At 54.8% G+C, this 21,844-nt stretch overlaps 1 protein-coding gene across 1 annotated transcript; it reads left to right on the top strand.

The window, feature by feature from the left end:
• The first annotated feature begins 1,650 nt into the window (after positions 1 to 1,650).
• Ephb3 (Eph receptor B3) lies at positions 1,651 to 20,325 on the top strand. The gene is given in 16 exon segments (NM_001414988.1): positions 1,651 to 2,131; positions 9,774 to 9,838; positions 11,186 to 11,858; positions 14,127 to 14,282; positions 14,961 to 15,311; positions 15,439 to 15,563; positions 15,741 to 15,900; positions 15,989 to 16,097; positions 16,426 to 16,478; positions 17,388 to 17,510; positions 17,616 to 17,863; positions 18,305 to 18,520; positions 18,638 to 18,787; positions 18,878 to 19,071; positions 19,166 to 19,321; positions 19,433 to 20,325. Coding segments are annotated over 16 exon segments (2,982 nt in total). The 5' UTR covers positions 1,651 to 2,037; the 3' UTR covers positions 19,542 to 20,325.
• Positions 20,326 to 21,844: the final 1,519 nt, after the last annotated feature.

Genomic DNA, 21,844 nt, shown 5'->3' with positions numbered 1-21,844 from the left:
ATTATGCTTCTGAGACCATCTTGAACCTGACTCTCATTCTTTGGCTCTGAGGGACCATGGAGTGATGGTCACCCACTTATGCCAGTGAGAGGATGCATGGTGGTCATGTCTTTAGGACTCAGTACACATCAGGACCACCTACTTGTTAGAATACAGAATCCTGAGCTCCACGTTGCAAATACTCTGAAGCCTAACACTGGAGGTGGGAAAGAATGGCTGAAGGTTCTGAATGGCCACCAAGGTGCTCCTCAGTTCTTTGACGAAGCAAAGTGAGTGTCTGTAACTACACAGTCCTGGGTTCGGCTCCTATAACTTGGGGCCAGCTGCCAAGCCTTTGTGGACACCAGTTTGTCTATGTATTCTCTTTTGCTTTCTCTCTTCAGTAAAATGCGGCTATAACAACACCTACCTTGAATAAGCGTGAGGTATTGTTTCAGGGTGTTTATTGCACCTTGTAAATGTTCAAGAAGCAAACCGGCAGAAGTCCGTCTCACCTGGAGGCTCTCTTTGATGTTTCCGACCACTGCACCTCTCTCAGTCACCTAGTCACAAATACACTTGTCCTTGTTGGCTCCTCCTTATAGCCATCGCCCTGGTCTAAGCTACCACCCTCCCCTCCACTACATGGCCCCTTCACTAGCCCGCAAGATTCTACCACTGTCTTGGCCTGTCATCCTCCCCAGGACAGACATGCCAATCTGATAAGGCAGCGTCCGGTTTCAAGAGGAAGGCTACATTGTGAGTCCAAAACCGGATCCTCCGGACCCCTCCTCATCTACTTCTCGGCCCGTTCTTTTCTCTCAGCTCTGACTCTGCACTCAAGCTATTCCGAACTTTCAGATTCTTCAATTCTAGGTCTTAACACAAAAGTTCTCTGCCCGGAGCACTGCCTCCCATCCCCAATACACTATTATTCATCCATCTTTTATATTGTCACTTAGATGCTGTTTCCTTAGACCTAACATTGTGCTTCGAAAAACTAGGTTCTTTCCCGGCGGGAATGCTTGTTAGCCCCGATGTGAGTTTTAAACCCACCTCCACACATGGCTCCAGGATAATGCAAGCTTCTCTGCTCTAGCCATTGTGGGTGCCCAAAAATATTTTCTAACAAATGATCACAACCAAATAGAAGAATAAATAAACCCTTGAGAGTCCCTTGAAGTGGACTCTGTCAGAGTGGGTAATCCCCACCCTCTACATCCCTTTTCCTACTCCCTGAGGCCTATGCTGGTTCTGAATGTACTTGGGAGAGAAAAAAAAGCATCTTGACAGAATCCCATGGGTCTGCTAACCACGGGGGGGCGCCCCCAGCTCGTTCTATCTGGTTATCACCGGCTAGGACTCGAGCTGGTTACTAATCGCCAATAGGAGAAAGGGGCGGGATTACCCGACTGATGGACAATGTGGCTCCGCCCAATCTAATTCATCTTTTCAGTGGCTCCTCCTGCTCCAAGCCCCAAGACGCCGAGGGTGGGCTCGGTGGAAGAGCGGCCAACTGAACTCCAGCAGAGTGCTCTCGCAGCAGAACCAGCTGGCTGGGCGGTCTGTGAGTGGGCGGCGGGTCTCTGGAGGTGTGGCCTGAATGTTGACAGGCAGGCAGGTAGCCCCACCCCTCTCGCCCAGAGCCGCCGCTCCACCGCGAGGACCAGCAGAAGTGAGTACGTGAGCGGAGCAGTCTGATACCGGCTCCTACCCCGGACGGCGCGCTCACCGGGAGCCCGGGATCCGAGCTCGGCCTCAGTGGACTGTGCCCCGAGAACCGCGACCATCTGCGCCCTCTGCCTCCCGAGTCATCGGGCATCAAGCCACCCAGCGCCCCGGATCCTCCTGGACCGGTCCGTCCAGATTCCCGCGGGAACGACCTGCCGGCATCTACCCTGAGTACCGGGTTGGGCGACACCTCAGATACAGAGCCGCCCGTCTGCTTTGCGCCCCCTCCCTGCCGGGATCTCTTGGACTGTGCGCGAGCCTTCTTCCTCAGGCGCCCCCAGCCCCGCCGGCGCGGCCCGGCTCGGCGCCCCCCGAGCGCTCCGGGCTATGGCCGGAGCCCGCCCGCCGCCGGGGCTTCTGCCGCTGCTCGCTCCGCTGCTGCTGCCGCTGCTGCTGCCCGCCGGCTGCCGGGCGCTGGAAGGTGAGCGGCGTCGGGGTCCCGCGCGCTACCGGGGAGCCCCGCAGTATGGGGCCGCGGGCTGAGCACACGTCCAAGAAGGCTCTAGGCTCGAGCCGGCTCCGCAGCCCTCTTTAGGGGAACTGCTGGCATCTGGACTCGGCACCGACTCCCGAAAGCTGCAGTTCGGCCGTGGGTTTTTGGTAGGAATAGCCTACAGTCAAAGCAGAGAAGCGAGACCCCTCGGGGTTTCGCACCTCTGGAAGGCGAGGAAATGTGGGCGACCCAGCATCAAGGCGGGGGCTGCGGGACTGGGCGCTTGGGCGGGTGAAGCAGAACTCTTCGGGTTGGGGGGCTGCACTGGTTGAGAACCCGTTGTAGTTAACAGTAAGCGTGATTGTGTGCACCCCGCTTTGTCAGGGGATGGCTGCGGGGGTGGAGAGGCAGGGGGCCTGTCATTGTTTATGGTTTCTCAAGTGCCAGCAACACAAGAGGTGTGTGTGTCTGTTGTAAACCTCCTCGGACCCACCCCACCCCCACCTCCAGCAGGACCTTCGGAGGGCTTAGGTTTCCGTTGAACCTCACAAAACAGGGATTTGCCCGGGTAGCACCTGAGCCGAGTGGCTACTAGTCATCAGCGGCGGGAAGAGGTCAGCCTTGTCTGTGGGCTCTGTGAAACCTACTAAGACTGCTACTGAGGAGAAATTGAACTTGGACAAACAAACAGCCGGGAGTGTGGCTGGCCCAGACAAGAGAGCCCACACTTACGCCACTTGACATGAACTCACAGGGAACACCAGCACAGGTCACTAACACAGTCTAGAGGCACATACAGCCCCCCCCCCCCCGCATTAGAAAAATTGTAAACCCATTAAGTCAGGGGTGAAAACCTTCCTTAATGTGGAGGGAGGGCAGCAAAGAATTTGAAGGAAAATCGGAATACAGGCAGTACTTAATGTGTGGTGGATTGGTCAGATCCAGACACTTTTTTAGCTGAGGAACAAAACATGGACCCTATGCAGTCGGGTTCCTTCCATACATCCACAGTGTAAACGTAAAGGAAGAAAAAAAATCTCTAAAACAGTTCAGAGAGGTTTCTGGTCTTTGGAATTTTGGTGCCCACTGTGCTGACAGATTTATTCACATGGGTGGACACATGCAAATTTAGACAGACACACAGAGGTTGCACCCACACTTAGAGACACTCACCCACTCACCCACATGTGTGTGATAGGATCTCAGGCGTGAGAAAGCAGCGTAGGGCTTTGTTGTTGGTTGCCTGAAGGGTGCGAGCCAGGGAGCCTATTGAGTTCCCAGGTCTGTGACTATCTTAGCTCAGGAGAGGCAACGTGGGCACATGCACTCTGGGACATACACTTAACTGTGTGTCACCTGTGTGTATCGGGTCCTATGGCCCCTTTTGTGGGATGTGGTAGGTAATAGAGCAGAGAAGGGAGTGGTAGAGGTGTGTGGTTTGGGGGACATGAGCTAAGTGTACCTGAGAAGGATCTTCCCTTCCTCCTTTTCATCCCCCACAATCCTCAGATCCTTTGAGGCGGGCCCTAGCTAATAGTGTCTGGCCCAAGGAGCTGATGGTGACTGAAAGGCCCTTGTGATCAGCTATGAATGGGAGTCAGAACTAGCGCCAGTGAGGGTGTCTCTGGGAAGTAGCAGGGCCTGCAAATGTGGATTTTATCATTGACCTCCGTGCTTTCTATTCCTCTGCTCTAACATGGAAATGGTACCAACAGAGATTGAATTGTTACTATGTGTAAAGGACTTAGCACAGTGTTGCCGTTTAAGGATTAATTGTTACTCTTTGTCAACCTAGGGTCTGCTCTTTGGGGAGCAAGAAGTGTCCTTACCCTGCTGGAGGGACTGAAAGGAAGGAATGATGGGAGGAAAGGCTGGCCTGGAAAGTTGGGGCTTATCTCCCTGCAGCTCCAAGGGGGAAAGAGATAGAGAGCAGGGTCCTGCCTACATCCCAGCTGTCTTTCTGGGAGTCCGGGATGGGTGGACTTCAGGTCTGGGAGACTGTGTCCAGAGAACAGGGCTCTTTGGTTCCTTAGTATTGGTGGTCTGTCACCAACTCTCAACACTTTTCAAGTGGTTTGCCCTGTATTTTGGCTCGTGTGTAGACTGGAGTCCCCGAGCTGTGAGTGCCACCCTTGTGTACCCACAAACTGCCTGACACTGGTTCCTGTTCATTCTCTTCCCAGTTTCCCATTCGGATGGGATCAGGATGTTACTAGTCCTCCCTAGTTGAAAAATTGCCACACACACACACACACACACACATACACACACACACACTACCCTGGATCCATGGGGCCACCTCATCGCTGACTCTATTTTCCTTTAAGAACTTTTCTCTAGTTCCCACTAGAGCAGATCAGTGGGGAAAAGAGGTGTTCAGCGGAGGTGGTCAGACTAAGAATGAGGCCTGGGATGGGGAACGGAATCTGAGCCACGGGTCCTATGCATTTGAGGAAGGAGAGTTAAGTCCCAGCAGGATGGAGAACTTTCTGTGAAAGGAGACTTCTCAGTTTGTAGAAGGTGGGGTGGGGACATCTCTATTAGCCAAGCTGGTTAAGTCTCTCCTGCAGTAGAGTCTGGCCCTGGGGGAGAAGCAGCAAGCCTCCGTCTGTCCTCTGAGGTAGTTGGTGTGACCCTGAGAATCTGGGAACTGCCAGGGGGACAGCCCAGGATTGTCTTGGATTACTTATGCTTACTGCTTCCTTCGCTTGTCTCTGTTCTTCCTTCCCATCTCCCATTCCCCACCATCTTGTTTGTCACCAGCCAGAGCTTCAGATCCGAGGAGGGACAGCAACAGAACCAATTTGTTTCTCACTGTCCTCCTCTTAGCCACCACTGCTACTTTGGCCCAAGCAGCTGAGAGCCTAGGTTGTTGTGGGGAAGGCCCTTCCACTAATTAAACAGAAGAGGCTGAATCACCAGGGCTGCATAGTTTGAAAATTGTAGACCTGCCTGTTGTGCTGAGTCAAACTGGTTTGTCGGGCTTGGGGGGGTGGGGGGGTGGCAGCTGGGTACCTGATGGGGTGGGAGTGGCCCCTTGGCCCAAGGGCTATCCTTAGGCCAAGTCTCCCATGGCCTTCCACTTCAACTCCTGGTTGGGCCACTGGGACTGGCATCCTGGGAAGGAATGGAGGTCTTGTGCCAGGGCCAGATGTCCATGGTCCAGGCTGGCTGGCAGAGCAAGCCAGGGTGGGAACACTGAGGCTTTGGGCTCCCTGCCCTGTGCTTCTCCCCTCTTCTCCCTCTCAGGTTTATTTAATTACAAATCCCCATGATCTGAGAGAAAGAATGAAAAACAAAATGTGTTCTCTGTTCAGAGATGCTCCCCTCCCCACCGTCCCTCATGTGGAGACCATGGGACTATAGCTAAGGATGGGAGAGTGGCCCTGGGGAAGTTAGGCAAAAAACTGAAACAATAACAGAAAGAAGAAAAAAAAAGCCCAACACTACACCTACCTGAGTGTGTCTGCAAGTGCGCGCGCACACCTCAAACCCTAGGGCAGGACTCCCACAAACCCTTTCGTTCTCAGGCCTTCTCAGCTGGTACAGGCATGAACATAAACTGACCCATGACTGGAATAAGAAACTGGGAACCTGACCCCCTGTTTGGGTGCACGGTAGGGACTCTATGGGGGTAAAGGACAGTGTGGGTAGTTTCCTTCAACTTGTCAAGACTTCAGGGCACTCCTTTTAGAACAGACCCTGTTCTCTGACCACTTGATCTGTGGCACTTATGCTCCAGGGTATACTCTGGCGGACTTGGAACGTGGAGGTGCTGTGGGGTCTGGCATCTAAGGAAAATTCAGTGGGCCTGGCCCATCACCAGGGCAGCCAGCAAGGATCTCTCTCAAGCTTTGCTCTTGCACAAGTGTCAAATGAGACCCTCAGAGGCAGGCCAGGGTATCCACAGTGGCCCCATCATGCCAGCTCTCCAACTTAAGTCTGCCAGCTCCTGAGCCAAACTGCTGAATGCAGCTTCCCTCCCCAAGACTTAGGAGTCTACACACTGACTTTTTGCTGCCAGGGAAGTGGCTTGCTGTTTAGGCAGGGGCTATACCTGGGGAGGCCGCACCCAGCCACACCCAGATCATCTGCATGCCCCTGCCCCACCCCCAGCCTTGTGACCTGACTGACAGCTCCTGCTTTAGCTAGGACAACAGGAAGTAGAGCCCGGGTTGCCCTGCCTTTTGGAGAGGCAGGGTGAGAGTTAGCGCCTCCCCACAACTTTTCCATCACTCTACTACAGATGCCCCGAAAAGAAGTATGCTTGCCTGTGTGTCTGCTGCTTGTAGAACCCCCAAGTTCTCACACTAACTTTAATGATTTTAATGGGTTTTTTTCTCCCCTGAAACAAGGTTTCTTGGTGTAACCCTGACTGTCCTGGGACTCTCTCTGTAGACTTTACTGGCCTGGAACTCATAGGGATCATCCTGTCTCTGCCTCTGCCTCCCAAGTGCTGGGATTAAAGAAGGTTGTGTGCTACAAACTGCTCCCCGGATGGAGTTCCCTTGCTCCTTCATGGAGCTGTGGTGCGTTCTCCATGTGCATATGGAAGAGCATGTTACAAGTCTCTGCGGGGAAACTAGTGCTTGTGTTTGTAGTTTCTATGTAGCCATGCGATTGGGTGTGTGAGAGGAGGGTGTACGGTTGGATTGGGCGTGCCTGTCCTTAGTAAGGCTGTGTGGCTGACAGTGGGTCTGCCTTAGGGCACGCTGGATCTGTATGTAAGAAAGATTCTCTCTGTGTATGAATGTCTAAGGAGAGTAATCACTCTGTACCATATGCATCTGTCTGAAAAAGGCAGACTAGCTGTGTGGGGGGCCGTGTACGTGTTTGCAGGTGGTTCCGAATGTATTTGTCCACCATATGTGTTGACTCGCCCTTCTTTGGTCCCAGTAGTGGGGAATGAGCTCTGCCACTGAGAACTGGGTACTGCCTGTGCAAATGTTGTTTTTGTGCATAGGTGAGAGCCACACGGTTTGCTGCCACCAGCTACTTACTTAGGCTGTGGCCCGATGGAAAACCGAAAGAGTGCTTCATCAAAGCCCCAGTTCCAGATCACCAGTATGATGATAACTTCCTGGTGACTCTTAAGAACAATAAGAGTCCTGTGTCTAGGGGGTGGCCAGCCGTCCTTTCTTATCTCCCTCCACAGCCACCTGGCTGAGGGGTTGGCATGTAAGCAGCAGCTAGGAGTATTTGGAGGTTGCTCTTTTGTTCTAAGTCCATATCTTCAAAGCAGAGAAAAGCTCTCCCTCCCGGTACCGTGGGCAGAGATGGTGCTATAACCCTCAGTCAGTCCTTGAGACCCGGGCACTGATATACTCAGTCTGCCCTAGATCTCCCTCCCGTGCTTGGGGCAGACTGCAAGGAACAGACCCCTCCTCTCCCAAGAGAAGAGGGGAAACCAGAGCAGCCCGCCTCCTCCCCACCCTGGTGACCGGAGCCCGAGCCCCTCCTCAGGCACACAGGCCTGGAAACCCAAGTCCTCTCCTCATTAATGGGAAAAATGTGCCGAGATTGAGCGATGGCCAAAGGCTGATCCCCTCCCTCCCTCTCCAGAAATTAAACAGAAATGAAGAGCCTCCCTCTCTCCCTCCTCCTGCGCCCGCCTCCAGCCCTCCCCTCTCTCCTCCTCCTCCCCTCCTCCCAGAGCCAGCGCAGGGCTTGTTTTAAACTGTGGAGGAATCTGGCTGAAGGGGGGAGGGGGGCTGAATATTTGGGTTTAAACAGTTCCAGATGGGTTTGGCACTGGCTGAGCAGAAGGAAGTGAGGGAGAGGGAGGAGGGAGGCAGCGCGCGGGAGCAGTGGGAGCCCTTGCCTGCTCCAGCGGGCGGGCAGCGGCAGGCGGCGGCGGGCAGACAAGCAGGCGGACTGGCCGGCTGGTTGGCTGGGGGAGGGTGTGTGCTTGGCTCAGCGCGGAGCGGCTGCTCCCTGGGACAGGAGTATTCCAGGCTGCCGGCTGGGGAAGAGGCCACTTGGCAATCCCCTTCTCTGTCGATGTCTCTTTGGGCCTCCTTGTCTCTTCATCTCACAGTCTGTTGTAGTCCGCTGCCCAGCATCCCGACTGTCTGGTCCCAGCCTGCCAAAGTCCTTCAGCTTGGCCCATCTTCTGGCCCAGCTAAGCCCCAGCTTTCCATCCTATCTCTGGGTCCCTGCTTCTGACCATCTCTGCCACCTGCCAAATATGTGTCTGTCGGTCTGTCTGCCAGAGGAGGCTGGGACGGCTTGTGCAGCCGGCCTTGTAAGGACCACTAGCTGCTGTAGTTCTAGAGCCTGGCTCCTTGCAGCGAGTGTCCGCTGCACTCTGCCCCTGTGCCACCCACCTAGGTCCACTCATCACTGCTCTGTTCCCCATTGGGTTCTCTGATGGCTTCTGTGAATTTCAGACCTTCTAGGGACCCTCAGCTGTCCCACCAAGGATGTTATGGTCTCTAGACATTCTGGGGTATCTCTGCCTGTTAAAGCCCAAAGTTGAGGCTGTCTTGACTCTTAGGCAACAGGGAAGAGGTGGGGAGGGGGTTGTCCCTTCCCTTCCTAGTGTCATACTGGGTCTGATCTTGGAGTCATGCTCTCTTCAGTTGTCCAACCAAAGCTCAGAACCAGATTCTAGGGGTGCAAGTTTGTGTCTAGAGCTCCCATGCTGGAGCAAGCTGAGCCTGGAACTCAGAACAGAGAGGGGCTGTCCCTTGATTCACAGAGGAAGGCAGCTCACCTGACTTGAAGGTCCAAGAAACACTTCCTGGAGGGAGAAGTTTGGCTGGGACACACAGCCGGGTTTCCAGTTTTCCAAGCTCTATTTGGAGGGTGGGGGGTGTTTTTGAAACAGAGTCTCACCATGTACCCCCACACTAAGCTGAAACTCCTCACCCTCCAAGCCCCAACCTCTCGGGTGCCAGGGTTACAGGTGTGTGCCTCCACATTGGACTCTCCCATCCCTTTAAAGGGGTCACTGAATCAGTGGGACCCAAATTTGTACTGCCTTCGGCCCCTTGCTCTGTGTCCTAACAGTTTTGCCAATCAGACCAGCCCGGCTGGGCATCCCTCTTCCGTAGAGGGCTGTGAGCAGTGCCTTCTCCAAGGATTTTGTGAAGCTTTGAACTAAGTTCTAGCTTAGCCATCGGTGGTCCTTTTACCTCAAAGAGCATCCTTGTTTCAACCCCCACAGGTGGCTGAGGAGGAGGGTGGGAGCAGGCCCTGGCCTGCCACTGCTCCTCCCCAGGGCAGTGTGTGAGGCCCAGCCTTTGTGCTGGGAATGGAGTCAGGGGAGGCCCACACTGCTGGGTCTGAGGCCCACAGCCCTTTGTTCCAGGATAAAGGCCCTGCTGGCCCCTTTGTGTGGAGATTAGTAGAGCCTGAGGTGTGTGAACCAGCCACTGCTCCAACCTCAGTTAACCCAGGCCTAGGGTCAGAGACAGACATCTACCCCTAGCCAGTCAGACGGACACCTTTGGAGTTGTGACTCCTCTGGGGATGACTTCGGGATCTCTGGGGAAAGGGAAGGCATCTTTGGAGACTTGGGAGAGGCTGTGCCTGATGGAAACTGATTTCTTACATCCCTGACTTTCCTGGGTGACTTCTCCCTCATTCTGAGGTTAGCCCCTGACCTTTCCTTCTGCTGTTTCCCCAGAGACTCTCATGGACACGAAATGGGTGACGTCCGAGCTGGCATGGACATCTCATCCAGAGAGTGGGGTAAGACTTCCCGGTCATCTATACTGAATATTGGTTCCTGTTACGCCTTCTCCCTCCATCCTGACCTGGTCTGCTTCTGTCCTTAGCTCCTGTGGAATTCTCATTCCCCTCTTGTCACTTCTTAGCCCGATCCTCCCAAGGTGTGAACATTTGTTTCTCTTGTTCTTCTAGCTTTGTCCTATGGTCCTCACCTAGCAGTCCTTCCAAGTCTATTCAGACCACCCCACTTGCGCCGGGGTTCCTGGAGAGAGTGCTGGCTCAGGATCCAGGAAGCAAAGCCAGAGCATGGTAGCTTTTAATAGAAGCACTTGGGAGGCATAGGCAGACAGAACTCTGTGAGTTCTAGGACAGCCTGGTCTACACAGTTCCAGGACAGCTCAGACTACATAATGAGAGAAACTGTCTTAAGTGAGAAAGAAAGAAAGGAAGAAAGAAAGAAAGAAAGAAAGAAAGAAAGAAAGAAAGAAAGAAAGAAAGATGTCTTTAAAAAGAAAGATAGAGGGGTTGGGGATTTAGCTCAGTGGTAGAGTGCTCGCCTAGCAAGCGCAAGGCCCTGAGTTTGGTCCCCAGCTCCAAAAAAAAAAAAGAAAGAAAGAAAGAAAGAAAGAAAGAAAGAAAGACAGACAGACTTCTAAAAAGATCCAGGCGGCCTAATCCCCAGATCTCTAACATATTGTGTGGCTTTGACTTTTCTGGGCCTCTATTTCTTGACTATTAAATCCCTACCATTCTAATGTTTCTCAGCTGTTGGAATTAACTTCCCCAGGTGGCCCTCATGGCTGGGCTGAGCCCTGGGGTCCTGGGTTTGAGGGCACTACAGGCTCTGTAGCCATCAGGACAACTGGACTGTTGCTGCTCTGACTCTATAAGCCTTGAACTTCTTGTAGAATTTCTGTGACGATGAAAAGTGTTGGTAGTGTTGACAGCCAGCTCTCACCAAATGCTTTCTCTTGGTAGGGCAAGATTAGCCAAGTTGCACAGTTTTGTTCCCCAAACCCTCATCTAATTTCCAGTCAACCCCACTTTACAGGTGGTAAAATTGAGGCCCCAAGATAACTCATAGGACTGGCATCAGATCAGGCCCTGTTCAGGTGCCTTCTTATTTAGTTCTGTATTCCTGAGGTATGCTAGTTATCTCTTGGTTTCAAACCGAGAAACTGAGGCACAGGGAGGTTAAACGACAAAGGCGCTCAGAAAGCAGGGCTTTGAGCCTGTGACATAGACACCCAGAAAGCTAGGCTTTGAGCCCATGTGCGCATGCTCAGCCCCTCACCACAGAAGCACCTCTGTGAGGTAAATGCAGCAGCCCCGGATACTCATCCTCCTTTTTACTTGCTCCACACTCAGTGGGAAGAAGTGAGCGGCTACGATGAAGCCATGAATCCTATCCGCACGTATCAGGTGTGTAACGTGCGCGAGTCCAGCCAGAACAACTGGCTGCGGACCGGTTTCATCTGGCGGCGGGAAGTCCAGCGCGTCTACGTGGAGCTGAAGTTTACCGTGAGAGATTGCAACAGCATCCCCAACATCCCTGGCTCCTGCAAGGAAACCTTCAACCTTTTTTACTACGAGGCTGATAGCGATGTGGCGTCAGCCTCCTCTCCCTTCTGGATGGAGAACCCCTACGTGAAAGTGGACACCATTGCGCCAGATGAGAGCTTCTCGCGGCTAGACGCTGGGCGCGTTAACACCAAGGTGCGCAGCTTCGGGCCGCTTTCCAAAGCCGGCTTCTACTTGGCCTTCCAGGACCAGGGTGCCTGCATGTCACTCATCTCTGTGCGCGCCTTCTACAAGAAGTGTGCATCCACCACTGCAGGCTTCGCACTCTTCCCCGAGACCCTCACGGGGGCTGAGCCCACTTCGCTGGTCATTGCCCCTGGCACCTGCATCGCTAACGCTGTGGAGGTGTCTGTACCGCTCAAGCTCTACTGCAATGGCGACGGGGAGTGGATGGTGCCCGTTGGTGCCTGCACCTGCGCTACTGGCCATGAGCCAGCCGCCAAGGAGACCCAGTGCCGCGGTGAGTGGGGCCTGAGGAAGGCGGGGAGGGAAGCCTGGCGGCAGCCAGACTTCATATCTCACTAGATATGGTCTCAGGTGTGGATTGGAGGGCAGGAGAGGGAGGGGCAGCTGCTGAGAAATAGAGAACGTCCTACAAAGAGGGACACGGGAGAGAAAAGGAGACCCGGGGAAAGAAGAGGGAAATGAAACCGAGGATACGCTCAATGGTGGTGCACTAGTCTGGCATGCACGAGAGTCTCCCTGCAGTCCCCAGCACCAGAGAAGGGGTAATGTGGGAGAGGAGGAGCAAGAGAGATAGGGGCTTTAAATTAAAAGAGTGGAGACCTGGTGCATGCTTGACTAGTGAGCAGTGGGAACCTCGACAGACATTGGAGACTTCGTCATGTCTCCAAATGTATACTTCGCCCTGCAAGTTTTCTAGAAGGGCTCTCGAGAGCTGAGGGGCTGCTGCTGTGGGCATTTCTTTGCCTTAAGGTTTCTTGAGAGGCAGTGCATCTGGTACAGTAGTTAGAGGCCCAAAGTCCTTCTAGTCCCGACACTTCAACTTCCTGCTTCTGTGAGCCTGTGCAAGTCACTCAGTCATGCTATATCCATGGCTCCCTCGTGCAAAATGGGTCAGTAGTAGAGACGTTTCTAAAGAGTGTATGGGCATAAACCAGTGGTGCCCTGACCTAAGACCTCATGTCTGATGGGAGCCACTGGTCCAGGAGTGTGGAGGCACAAGGAAGACAGGGGTTGTTCAAGTCTTTCTTTCTTCAGCAGGCAGGCCATAGACTTTCTGAGTCTCATAAGGCCTCATGACATACTGGCTAGCTGTAAAATCCTCTTGATGGGGTGTTCTCTCTTAAGCCTCACCACTACCCTGTGGAGTGATTGCTCTCTTTCTTCCTGTTTTGCCAACAAGAACATTGAGTCTCAGGGAGATTCTGTGCTTCAGCCCCCCCCCCTCCACCCCCACCCCCCTCCCGAGCTGGCATTAAATCCTCACCCAAGGCTGAAGTGGGCAAGGTGTGAGAGTTGAAGGTCTTGTCTCTTCTGTCTGCCCATGTCTCCATGGGACTTGTGACTGTACCCCACCCCACCCCCAAGAGCGGGAAATGTCTCTTGTCATAGCCCTCTGTGAGGAGGCTGGCCCAGCAGCCTGGCCTGCCTCATGAGGCCCCCAGTATTGGGTCTCCTCACCGGCCTCTCTGCTTCCCTTTAAGAACCTGCTGGAAACTTCCTCTTCCCAAGTGTGGAAAGCGGGTGGGGGTGATGAGCCTGACAGCCCAGAGAAGGGCTAATACTCTGCAGGTCCCTGGCAGGAAGTGCAGGCTGGTTCCCATAGCAACCAGGCTGGCCTGGCCTCTGCCCCCTCCCCCACCGGTTCAAAGATCTAGGGTGGAATATCACCTTCATGAGGGGAGATTAAACTCTAAAGAAGGGCACAGCCGCGGCTACGGGCATCTCGAAGCTCGGTGACCCTCTCCAGAGGTCACCTCCTCATAGGTAGACTGACGAGTCTCTTTACTGTGTCCAGGACAGGCTCCAGTTACGTCCATTATCCTATTAATCCTAGTGTCCCCTTTCACTCCTTAAATATTCTGATTTTGAATAATAAATAATATGGCCACCCTACACATGAGGAACATGCAGAGCTCGTGCCACGGGGGCTGAATATGGTTGGCAGGAGGGATGAGAAGGGTGTTCAGGCTCTAGCCTCATTTGGGACAGGTTCCCCGGGACCCGGGAGGCTTTGAGGCCTTTGAACTCCAGGTGACCCCAGCCTTCTTGCTGTTTTCTTACCCCCTCTTTCCTCTTTTTCTCACCACTGCCCAGCCCTCACCCCATCCTGCTTCTTGGTGGGCAGGGTCGAGGTTTGCCAGGAGCCCTCTGCTGAGAAGTCCTTAACCTGGCTATGACGGCATTCTAGAATTGCCTCCCAGGGAAGGCTTGGGCGTCTCAGCAGAGCATAGGGTGCTGAAGCTCACTGGTGCTGTCTTCCCCATCCCCTCCTCTTCCTCTTCTCTCTGCCCTGTCACAACAAGCCCAGACCGTGCAGGTGATGGGCTGACATCTTCCGAGGCACTGGGGGACGGAGAGGTGAAGAGGAATCTGCTGATGTGGGTCTCAGTGGGGCAAAGGGGCCCTTTGTATCTATCTGGAATTGGGCAACACCAGCATTGCCCCCATGGTCTGGGAGTTGGAGGAGCTAAGACATAGGCTGGAAAAGGCCAGGTTCTCTCAGAGGAGGGAGGTAAGTATACGTCATCTTTTTCTCTTGCAGCCTGTCCCCCTGGGAGCTACAAGGCAAAGCAAGGAGAGGGGCCCTGCCTCCCCTGTCCCCCCAATAGCCGCACCACCTCGCCGGCTGCCAGCATCTGCACCTGTCACAATAATTTCTACCGCGCAGACTCAGACACAGCGGACAGCGCCTGCACCAGTACGTGAGCTCCTGCGCCCTGCTTCCGCAGGCCTTTCCGTCCTAGAGAGCCAGTGTCAGTGAGATAACTCCTCTAGGTGAGGAGACTGGAGCTCAGTGGAGGTAGACGCTATGCTCAAGTTGTCACAGAGGAGGTGATCACCCTTGAACTAGAATCCAGCTCAGCCGGCTGGTCCGTCCACCTGCATGCTAACAAGATCCCTCTAGTCAGCAGGCATCGGGAGCTGGCTAGGACCTCCCCAGCTCATCGCTCCTTTGTCTGCTGTGCACTCAACTTAGGTCTAGCCACGAGCTAAGGGTGTGCTGTCCTGCTCTCTTCCTGTCCTGGCCTCTGCCATGCCAGGCATCGTGCCAGGTGCTGGGGATGTAAAAGAAAGGGCGATGTTGTCACTAAGGAGCTCAGCACCAAATCGCACAAACCGATAATGACCATGTAATATGTTAAGCGCCAGGAATGATGTTAGCGGGGGTATGGAGCCTGGAAGAAGACAGACGATCAAGATAGGCTTCTAGGAGGAGGTGACATCGCATTGAGTTTTGATGGGTGAACGGGAGTCCTGTTGCCCCAGTGAGGAAGTGCAGAAAGATTCTTGACAGCGGTGGGATAAGTGTCCAAGGCAGAGTGGGTAGAAGGGTGGTCCTGGGCCCCCAGCTTATTTCTCCTTTATGCTCCCAAAGCGGTGCCGTCTCCCCCCCGGGGTGTGATCTCCAATGTGAATGAGACCTCGCTGATCCTCGAGTGGAGTGAGCCCCGGGACCTTGGCGGACGAGATGACCTCCTTTATAATGTTATCTGTAAGAAGTGCCGTGGCAGCTCTGGGGCTGGAGGTCCGGCGACCTGTTCACGCTGTGATGACAACGTGGAGTTCGAGCCCCGACAGCTGGGCCTGACCGAGCGCCGGGTCCACATCAGCCACCTGTTGGCCCACACCCGCTACACCTTTGAGGTGCAGGCTGTCAACGGCGTCTCTGGCAAAAGCCCTTTGCCGCCCCGCTATGCAGCTGTGAATATCACCACCAACCAGGCCGGTGAGAAGGGGGCCAAAGAGGGGGACCCAGGTCATCTTGCCCTGGATACAGAGGGGTCCTGTGGGAACCGGGCTTTAGGAAGGATGCCTGGGCCCAGGAGTCCTTAGTGGACCTCTCTGTTCTCCAGCCCCATCAGAAGTGCCTACGCTCCACTTGCACAGCAGTTCAGGGAGCAGCCTGACCCTGTCCTGGGCACCCCCGGAGCGGCCTAACGGAGTCATCTTGGACTATGAGATGAAGTACTTTGAGAAGGTCAGAATCTCCAGGGGCAGCAGCAGAAGGCTGGGGGCTACACAGGGACAAGAAACACCCAGAGAGCATTAAAGGCCCTTGGGATCAGGGCCTCAGCACAGGGTGAGCCTGATTATGAACGGGGGTCAGTGGAGTCTCGGCTCACCTGACGATGCCTCCGTTCTCACGGCATTGCAGAGTAAAGGCATCGCCTCCACTGTCACCAGCCAGAAGAACTCTGTACAACTGGACGGACTGCAGCCCGACGCCCGCTATGTAGTTCAGGTCCGGGCTCGCACAGTAGCAGGTTACGGACAGTATAGCCGCCCAGCTGAGTTTGAGACCACGAGTGAAAGAGGTACGTCCCTCTCTCCCAGTGCATGCCAGTCCCTGCCCCCAGCTCACCTTTCAGATTCTTTCACTCACTGCTCCTCCTTGACCTCCAGGCTCAGGGGCCCAGCAGCTTCAAGAGCAGCTTCCCCTAATTGTGGGATCCACCGTAGCTGGCTTTGTCTTCATGGTGGTCGTCGTGGTCATTGCTCTTGTCTGCCTCAGGTACCGTGGCTGCCCCACAGACTGACTCAGGCCCCCCTTGATTGGAATAGAGTTCTCCCGCCACACTCGTAAACCCTCACCTCCCTTCACAGCCACAGCCGTCCTGGGCCCAGACTTTCCTTGCCACAGAAGGCCTACTCCAATCCACCCTGTTTTCTGTACCCTTGCTCTACTCCCCAGAACTTCAGCCCCTACCCAAGAGACTCAGGAGGGACTCTGACCACCAGCCATGGGTTCCCACCCTTGGCTTGTGTGTGGGCTCCAGGGTTCCCTGAACAGAGGGAGCCATACCACTTTACCTGAGGCCTCCTCTGCTCCGTCCCTGTAGGAAGCAGCGCCAGGGCCCTGATGCAGAATACACGGAGAAGTTGCAGCAATACGGTGAGTGTCTCCCTGTCCCCAGTGCCCGGCTCCTGTAGCCTTAGAGATGATTCCCTCCTGCAATTTCATTCTTCTGCCTGGCTGCTCCTAGTAGGGTACAGTTCGTCCCTTATTGGCTAGCCCCAGAGCCTTAAGATTGTGTAGCCCCTGTCCCAAAGACAGTAGTAAGTCCTGTGGAAACAAAGTATCACACACAGGAAACAATTGGGTGCTAATTCCTGTGGCAAAGGACAGTAGGAGTTCAAAGAGGAAGGCTTCCTACAGGAAGTGGTAGAATGAAAAGAGTTTGAGGTAGGGAGCATTCCTGGCTCGAGAAGCCTCTGGAAGGAAGTGATGGGTGTGGACTGCCCGGCTGTGTGCCCGGCTGTGGGGGCAGTGAGAAGATTGGCTTGACAGCTGTGAGAATGCCAGGCCGAGAAGTCTGGCCAGGCCTTCGGAGGGTCCTAAAGAGCAGGCAGAGTTTGGACATGACTCTCCTGCTGGTAATTGGGAAGGCTCTCAGGTGAGGAGAGAGACAGTGGACATATTGTTCCAGGAACACGGAGCAGCTGGGTGAGAAAAGTGCAGAGGCAGAGAACCCGGCGAGGAGGCTATTGCAATAGTGTTGAAGGCCTGGACAAGGCCGGGCAGTGGGAAGGAGTAAGGGGAAGAATGAACTGGGAAGAAGTTTGAACATGACGAGAGACGAGGGAGAAAGACAGGAATCCTGAGCGTCTAGCTCATGTGGTTCCCCCCCCCCCCCGCATTCTCTCGGGGGAGGGGTGGATGCCGGAGCACAGCACAGAGGATGGGCAAGCTTAGCAGAGAGGCTATCCAGAGTGCACCCGATCTGGCTGGTCCCTGCCATATGAGCTCCTTCCTGCCTATGGCTGAAGTCCATCCTCTTGTATCCACCTCTTCTCCCTGTAGTTGCCCCTGGGATGAAAGTTTACATTGACCCCTTTACCTACGAGGATCCCAATGAGGCCGTCCGAGAGTTCGCCAAGGAGATCGATGTGTCCTGCGTCAAGATCGAGGAGGTGATTGGAGCTGGTGAGTAGTAACCCGAGAGCAAGTGGTCGGTCGTGCAAGGCAGGGATGGGTGAAATGCCGGGAGGACCCCAGCCATACCATGTGACCTATGCCTGTGCTCTGCAGGGGAGTTTGGGGAAGTGTGCCGGGGTCGGCTGAAACTGCCCGGCCGCCGGGAGGTGTTCGTGGCCATCAAGACACTGAAGGTGGGATACACGGAGAGGCAGCGGCGGGACTTCCTGAGTGAGGCTTCCATCATGGGTCAATTTGACCATCCAAATATAATCCGTCTAGAGGGTGTGGTCACCAAAAGTCGTCCAGTCATGATCCTCACTGAATTCATGGAGAACTGTGCCCTGGACTCCTTCCTACGGGTAAGAGCTAGCCCCGTTGCTCTTCTTCCTGCAGGGAGTTAGGTCAGGCTACCCGCACCACCAAGTCAGAAGCCCCATTCATCTACACATGTTTAGTTTAGAGGTAGCCTGGTACAGGGAAATAGCTGGGCCTGCTATACCAACTCTGCTCTTACTATCGGTACGGTCTAAATCTAGCGACATACTTATCTTTCCTAGCCTCATCTACCTCTATTACAAACTAGGGCCGGTAATACTAGATACTTGATATCACAAGAACCACTGGGATATTGTAGACAAGATTCACGACACATAGTAGGGCAGCTAACAGCTGTCTCCGTTCAGCAAATTCTGGACACAAACTGCAAAGCGTAGTCTCAGAGGGCTTGGAGAGAACAGGGAGGCAAGCCATGGGCCTGTGGGGAGGCAGCAGGCCCCACTGAGCCTACCTCTTGCCTCCAGCTCAATGACGGGCAGTTCACAGTCATCCAGCTTGTGGGCATGTTGCGTGGCATTGCTGCCGGCATGAAGTACTTGTCTGAGATGAACTACGTGCACCGTGACCTCGCTGCCCGCAACATCCTTGTCAACAGTAACTTGGTCTGCAAAGTATCTGACTTTGGGCTCTCCCGCTTCCTGGAGGACGACCCCTCAGACCCCACCTACACCAGCTCCCTGGTACAGGAGGAAGCAACTGAGAGGGATTTGAGGGAGGGGAGGGCTGGCCAAGCCGGGGATCAGGGCTCAGGGTCATCGCTGAGTCACAAGGTGAAGGGTATGTCCCCCTCCAACCAGGGTGGGAAGATCCCTATCCGTTGGACCGCCCCAGAGGCCATAGCCTATCGGAAGTTCACGTCTGCCAGCGATGTCTGGAGCTACGGGATCGTCATGTGGGAGGTCATGAGCTACGGAGAGCGACCATACTGGGACATGAGCAACCAGGATGTGAGTGGGGCTGAGGGGGTGGTTGGCTGGTGGGAGTGGGTGGGGTGTGGACCGGAACTCATTTCACACTCCCTACCCTTCGTTACCCAGGTCATCAATGCCGTAGAGCAAGACTATCGGTTACCACCCCCCATGGACTGCCCCACGGCACTGCACCAGCTCATGCTGGACTGTTGGGTGCGGGACCGGAACCTCAGGCCCAAGTTCTCCCAAATCGTCAACACGCTAGACAAGCTTATCCGCAATGCTGCCAGCCTCAAGGTCATCGCCAGTGCCCCATCTGGGTCAGTGTCCTGGCTTCCCGGAGGCCGGCAACCCTAACCCTGCTCCCTAGCTCCCTGGATACACCAAGTCACTCTTTTTTTTTTAACCCCACAGCATGTCCCAGCCCCTCCTAGACCGCACGGTCCCAGATTATACGACCTTCACGACGGTGGGCGACTGGCTAGATGCCATCAAGATGGGGAGGTATAAAGAGAGCTTCGTCGGTGCGGGTTTTGCCTCCTTTGACCTGGTGGCCCAGATGACTGCAGAGTAAGTGTACCCCTCAAGGTGCAGGCTCTGGGCAGGAGCTCTGGCTGAGCCCAGGCGTAGCGGGTGGAGGGGAAGGTACTGAGTACCGTTTTTTTTTTTTTCTCTCTCTAGAGATCTGCTAAGGATCGGGGTCACTTTGGCCGGCCACCAGAAGAAGATCCTCAGCAGTATCCAGGACATGCGGCTGCAGATGAACCAGACACTGCCCGTGCAGGTCTGACGCTCAGCTCCAGCGAGGGGCGTGGCCCCCCGGGACTGCACAAGGATTCTGACCAGCCAGCTGGACTTTTGGATACCTGGCCTTTGGCTGTGGCCCAGAAGACAGAAGTTCGGGGGAGAACCCTAGCTGTGACTTCTCCAAGCCTGTGCTCCCTCCCAGGAAGTGTGCCCCAAACCTCTTCATATTGAAGATGGATTAGAAGAGGGGGTGATATCCCCTCCCCAGATGCCTCAGGGCCCAGGCCTGCCTGCTCTCCAGTGGGGGATCTTCACAACTCAGATTTGGTTGTGCTTCAGTAGTGGAGGTCCTGGTAGGGTCGGGTGGGGATAAGCCTGGGTTCTTCAGGCCCCAGCCCTGGCAGGGGTCTGACCCCACCAGGTAAGCAGAGAGTACTCCCTCCCCAGGAAGTGGAGGAGGGGACTCTGGGAATGGGGAAATATGGTGCCCCATCCTGAAGCCAGCTGGTACCTCCAGTTTGCACAGGGACTTGTTGGGGGCTGAGGGCCCTGCCTACCCTTGGTGCTGTCATAAAAGGGCAGGCGGGAGCAGGCTGAGAAGCAGCCTGTGCCTCCCAGAGACTGACTCAGAGAGCCAGAGACGTGTGTGTGTGTGTGTGTGTGTGTGTGTGTGTGTGTGTGTGTGTGTGAAAGACGGGGGTGGGGTATGTATGCGTGTGTTGTGCACATGCTTGCCTGCACAGAGAGCATGAGTGTGTACAAGCTTAGCCCTGTGCCCTGTAGTGGGGCCAGCTGGGCAGACAGCGAAATAAAAGGCAATAAGTTGATACTCTGGCCCTTCTCGTTCCTCCTCCAAAGCAGGTCCCCTTGATTTCCTCATGTCAATAATCCCTGGCTGCTAGACCGTCACTACTTCCCAGGGTCAGTGGGAAACTACACTGAGGCCTATCCAAGCCAGATTTCTCCTGTGGTTCAGCCCCATTGCTCTGAGCATCTAACAGAGTTCTCAGAAGCCGTGCATTAACTGGGACAAGCAAGCCATCCTCCAGTTCCTTGCTTCTGTGACTCGGGGACAGGCTCCAGAGTCTGAATGGTGTTCTGCAGAGTCTCCAAGGGAGAGCCAGAGGGCTGGTCAGTCCCCAGTGCCCAGTGTGGCTCTTCCTCACTGAGTATTGAGTGTGCCCGGCCAAATCCGAATTTACATCCACATCTTATTTCAACTCAGTAACCCAGCCGGGAGAAGAGGAAGATGTTTAGAAACTTGACCACAGTCCCCAGCCAACACGAGAGGCGGAAGCTGGAAACCCATGTCTATAGACAGCCTGCACACAGGAAAGGCTTGGGAGATAGATAACCATGGCCCGAAAGAGGTCACAAAAGTCTGGAGTCAGAGGAATCTTGCGGGAGTGTCAGGACAGGAAAATGAGTAAGGGACGTGGTCCTGGGTAAAGGAAAGGGCTTGAGGAAGTAAGTGTATGTGCCCTGGGTCTGTTTTAACCAGTGGTGGCAGGGGAGGGCCGGGAGGACATCCATAGGCGCTGACTAGAACAGGTTTCTGAAATATCTGTGAATCCTAACTTGGACTGCCCCTCACTGGGAGGGGCCAGTCCGCCTCAAGCAAGGGGATGGGGGAGGGGCGGGGTTGTCATGTATGGCCACCTCTGGTGTTTTACAGCCTCCGAGTGGAGCAGGGCTTCCTGGAAGTTTGGGTGGGGGCAGCGGACTATAGGCCTCAGCTGACATTTTAAAGGCAGGCAGGCCATCTGGGAATGGGGAAAGTTGCTGTCTCCTCCTGGGTCCCTTCCCCAACCCCTGGCAGACAGGCTCTCACGACTGCCTCTCTACCCCCTCCACCCCCGCACTGCTTGCATTCGGTGCCCAGGGTCCTGCAGTGGATACTCAGCATGAGGGGGTACACCCACAATACGGAGCCTCAGCCGCCCCTGTGCTTTTCCCAAAGCTGTCAGTGGTATGAGGCACAGGGCTACAGGCGAAGGGACGTGGGCCTGGTTGGTATTCCCTTGCTGAGAGCTCACAGGTCCCAAGTCTGCTCCCTGCTCTGGTGGGGGGCTGGGGGAGGGGGTGAGGCTCTGGATCAGTGAGAGGTCTGTGGCTCCTGTCTCCTTGATAATTTTTCCATTGTCTCACCTCCCACAATGTTGACTGGAGATCCACCCACAGAGCGAGGCCAGGACCTGCAGGGCCAACTTGAGCCTAAGCCCAGGGGTGCGCAAGTGCTCTGCCGGCTGTGTCCAGCCCACATAACCCTGCGTTTCTTGTTTCTTTTGCGTTTCTTCGCCGGGTTGCAGATGTCTTCCCCTGCACTCACAACTGTCTCCCACCACT

Source organism: Rattus norvegicus, chromosome 11 (assembly GCF_021556685.1).
Source record: "Rattus norvegicus strain SHRSP/BbbUtx chromosome 11, alternate assembly SHRSP_T2T, whole genome shotgun sequence".
Classification (NCBI taxonomy): domain Eukaryota; kingdom Metazoa; phylum Chordata; class Mammalia; order Rodentia; family Muridae; genus Rattus; species Rattus norvegicus.
This window is presented reverse-complemented; position numbering and strand designations above follow the sequence as displayed.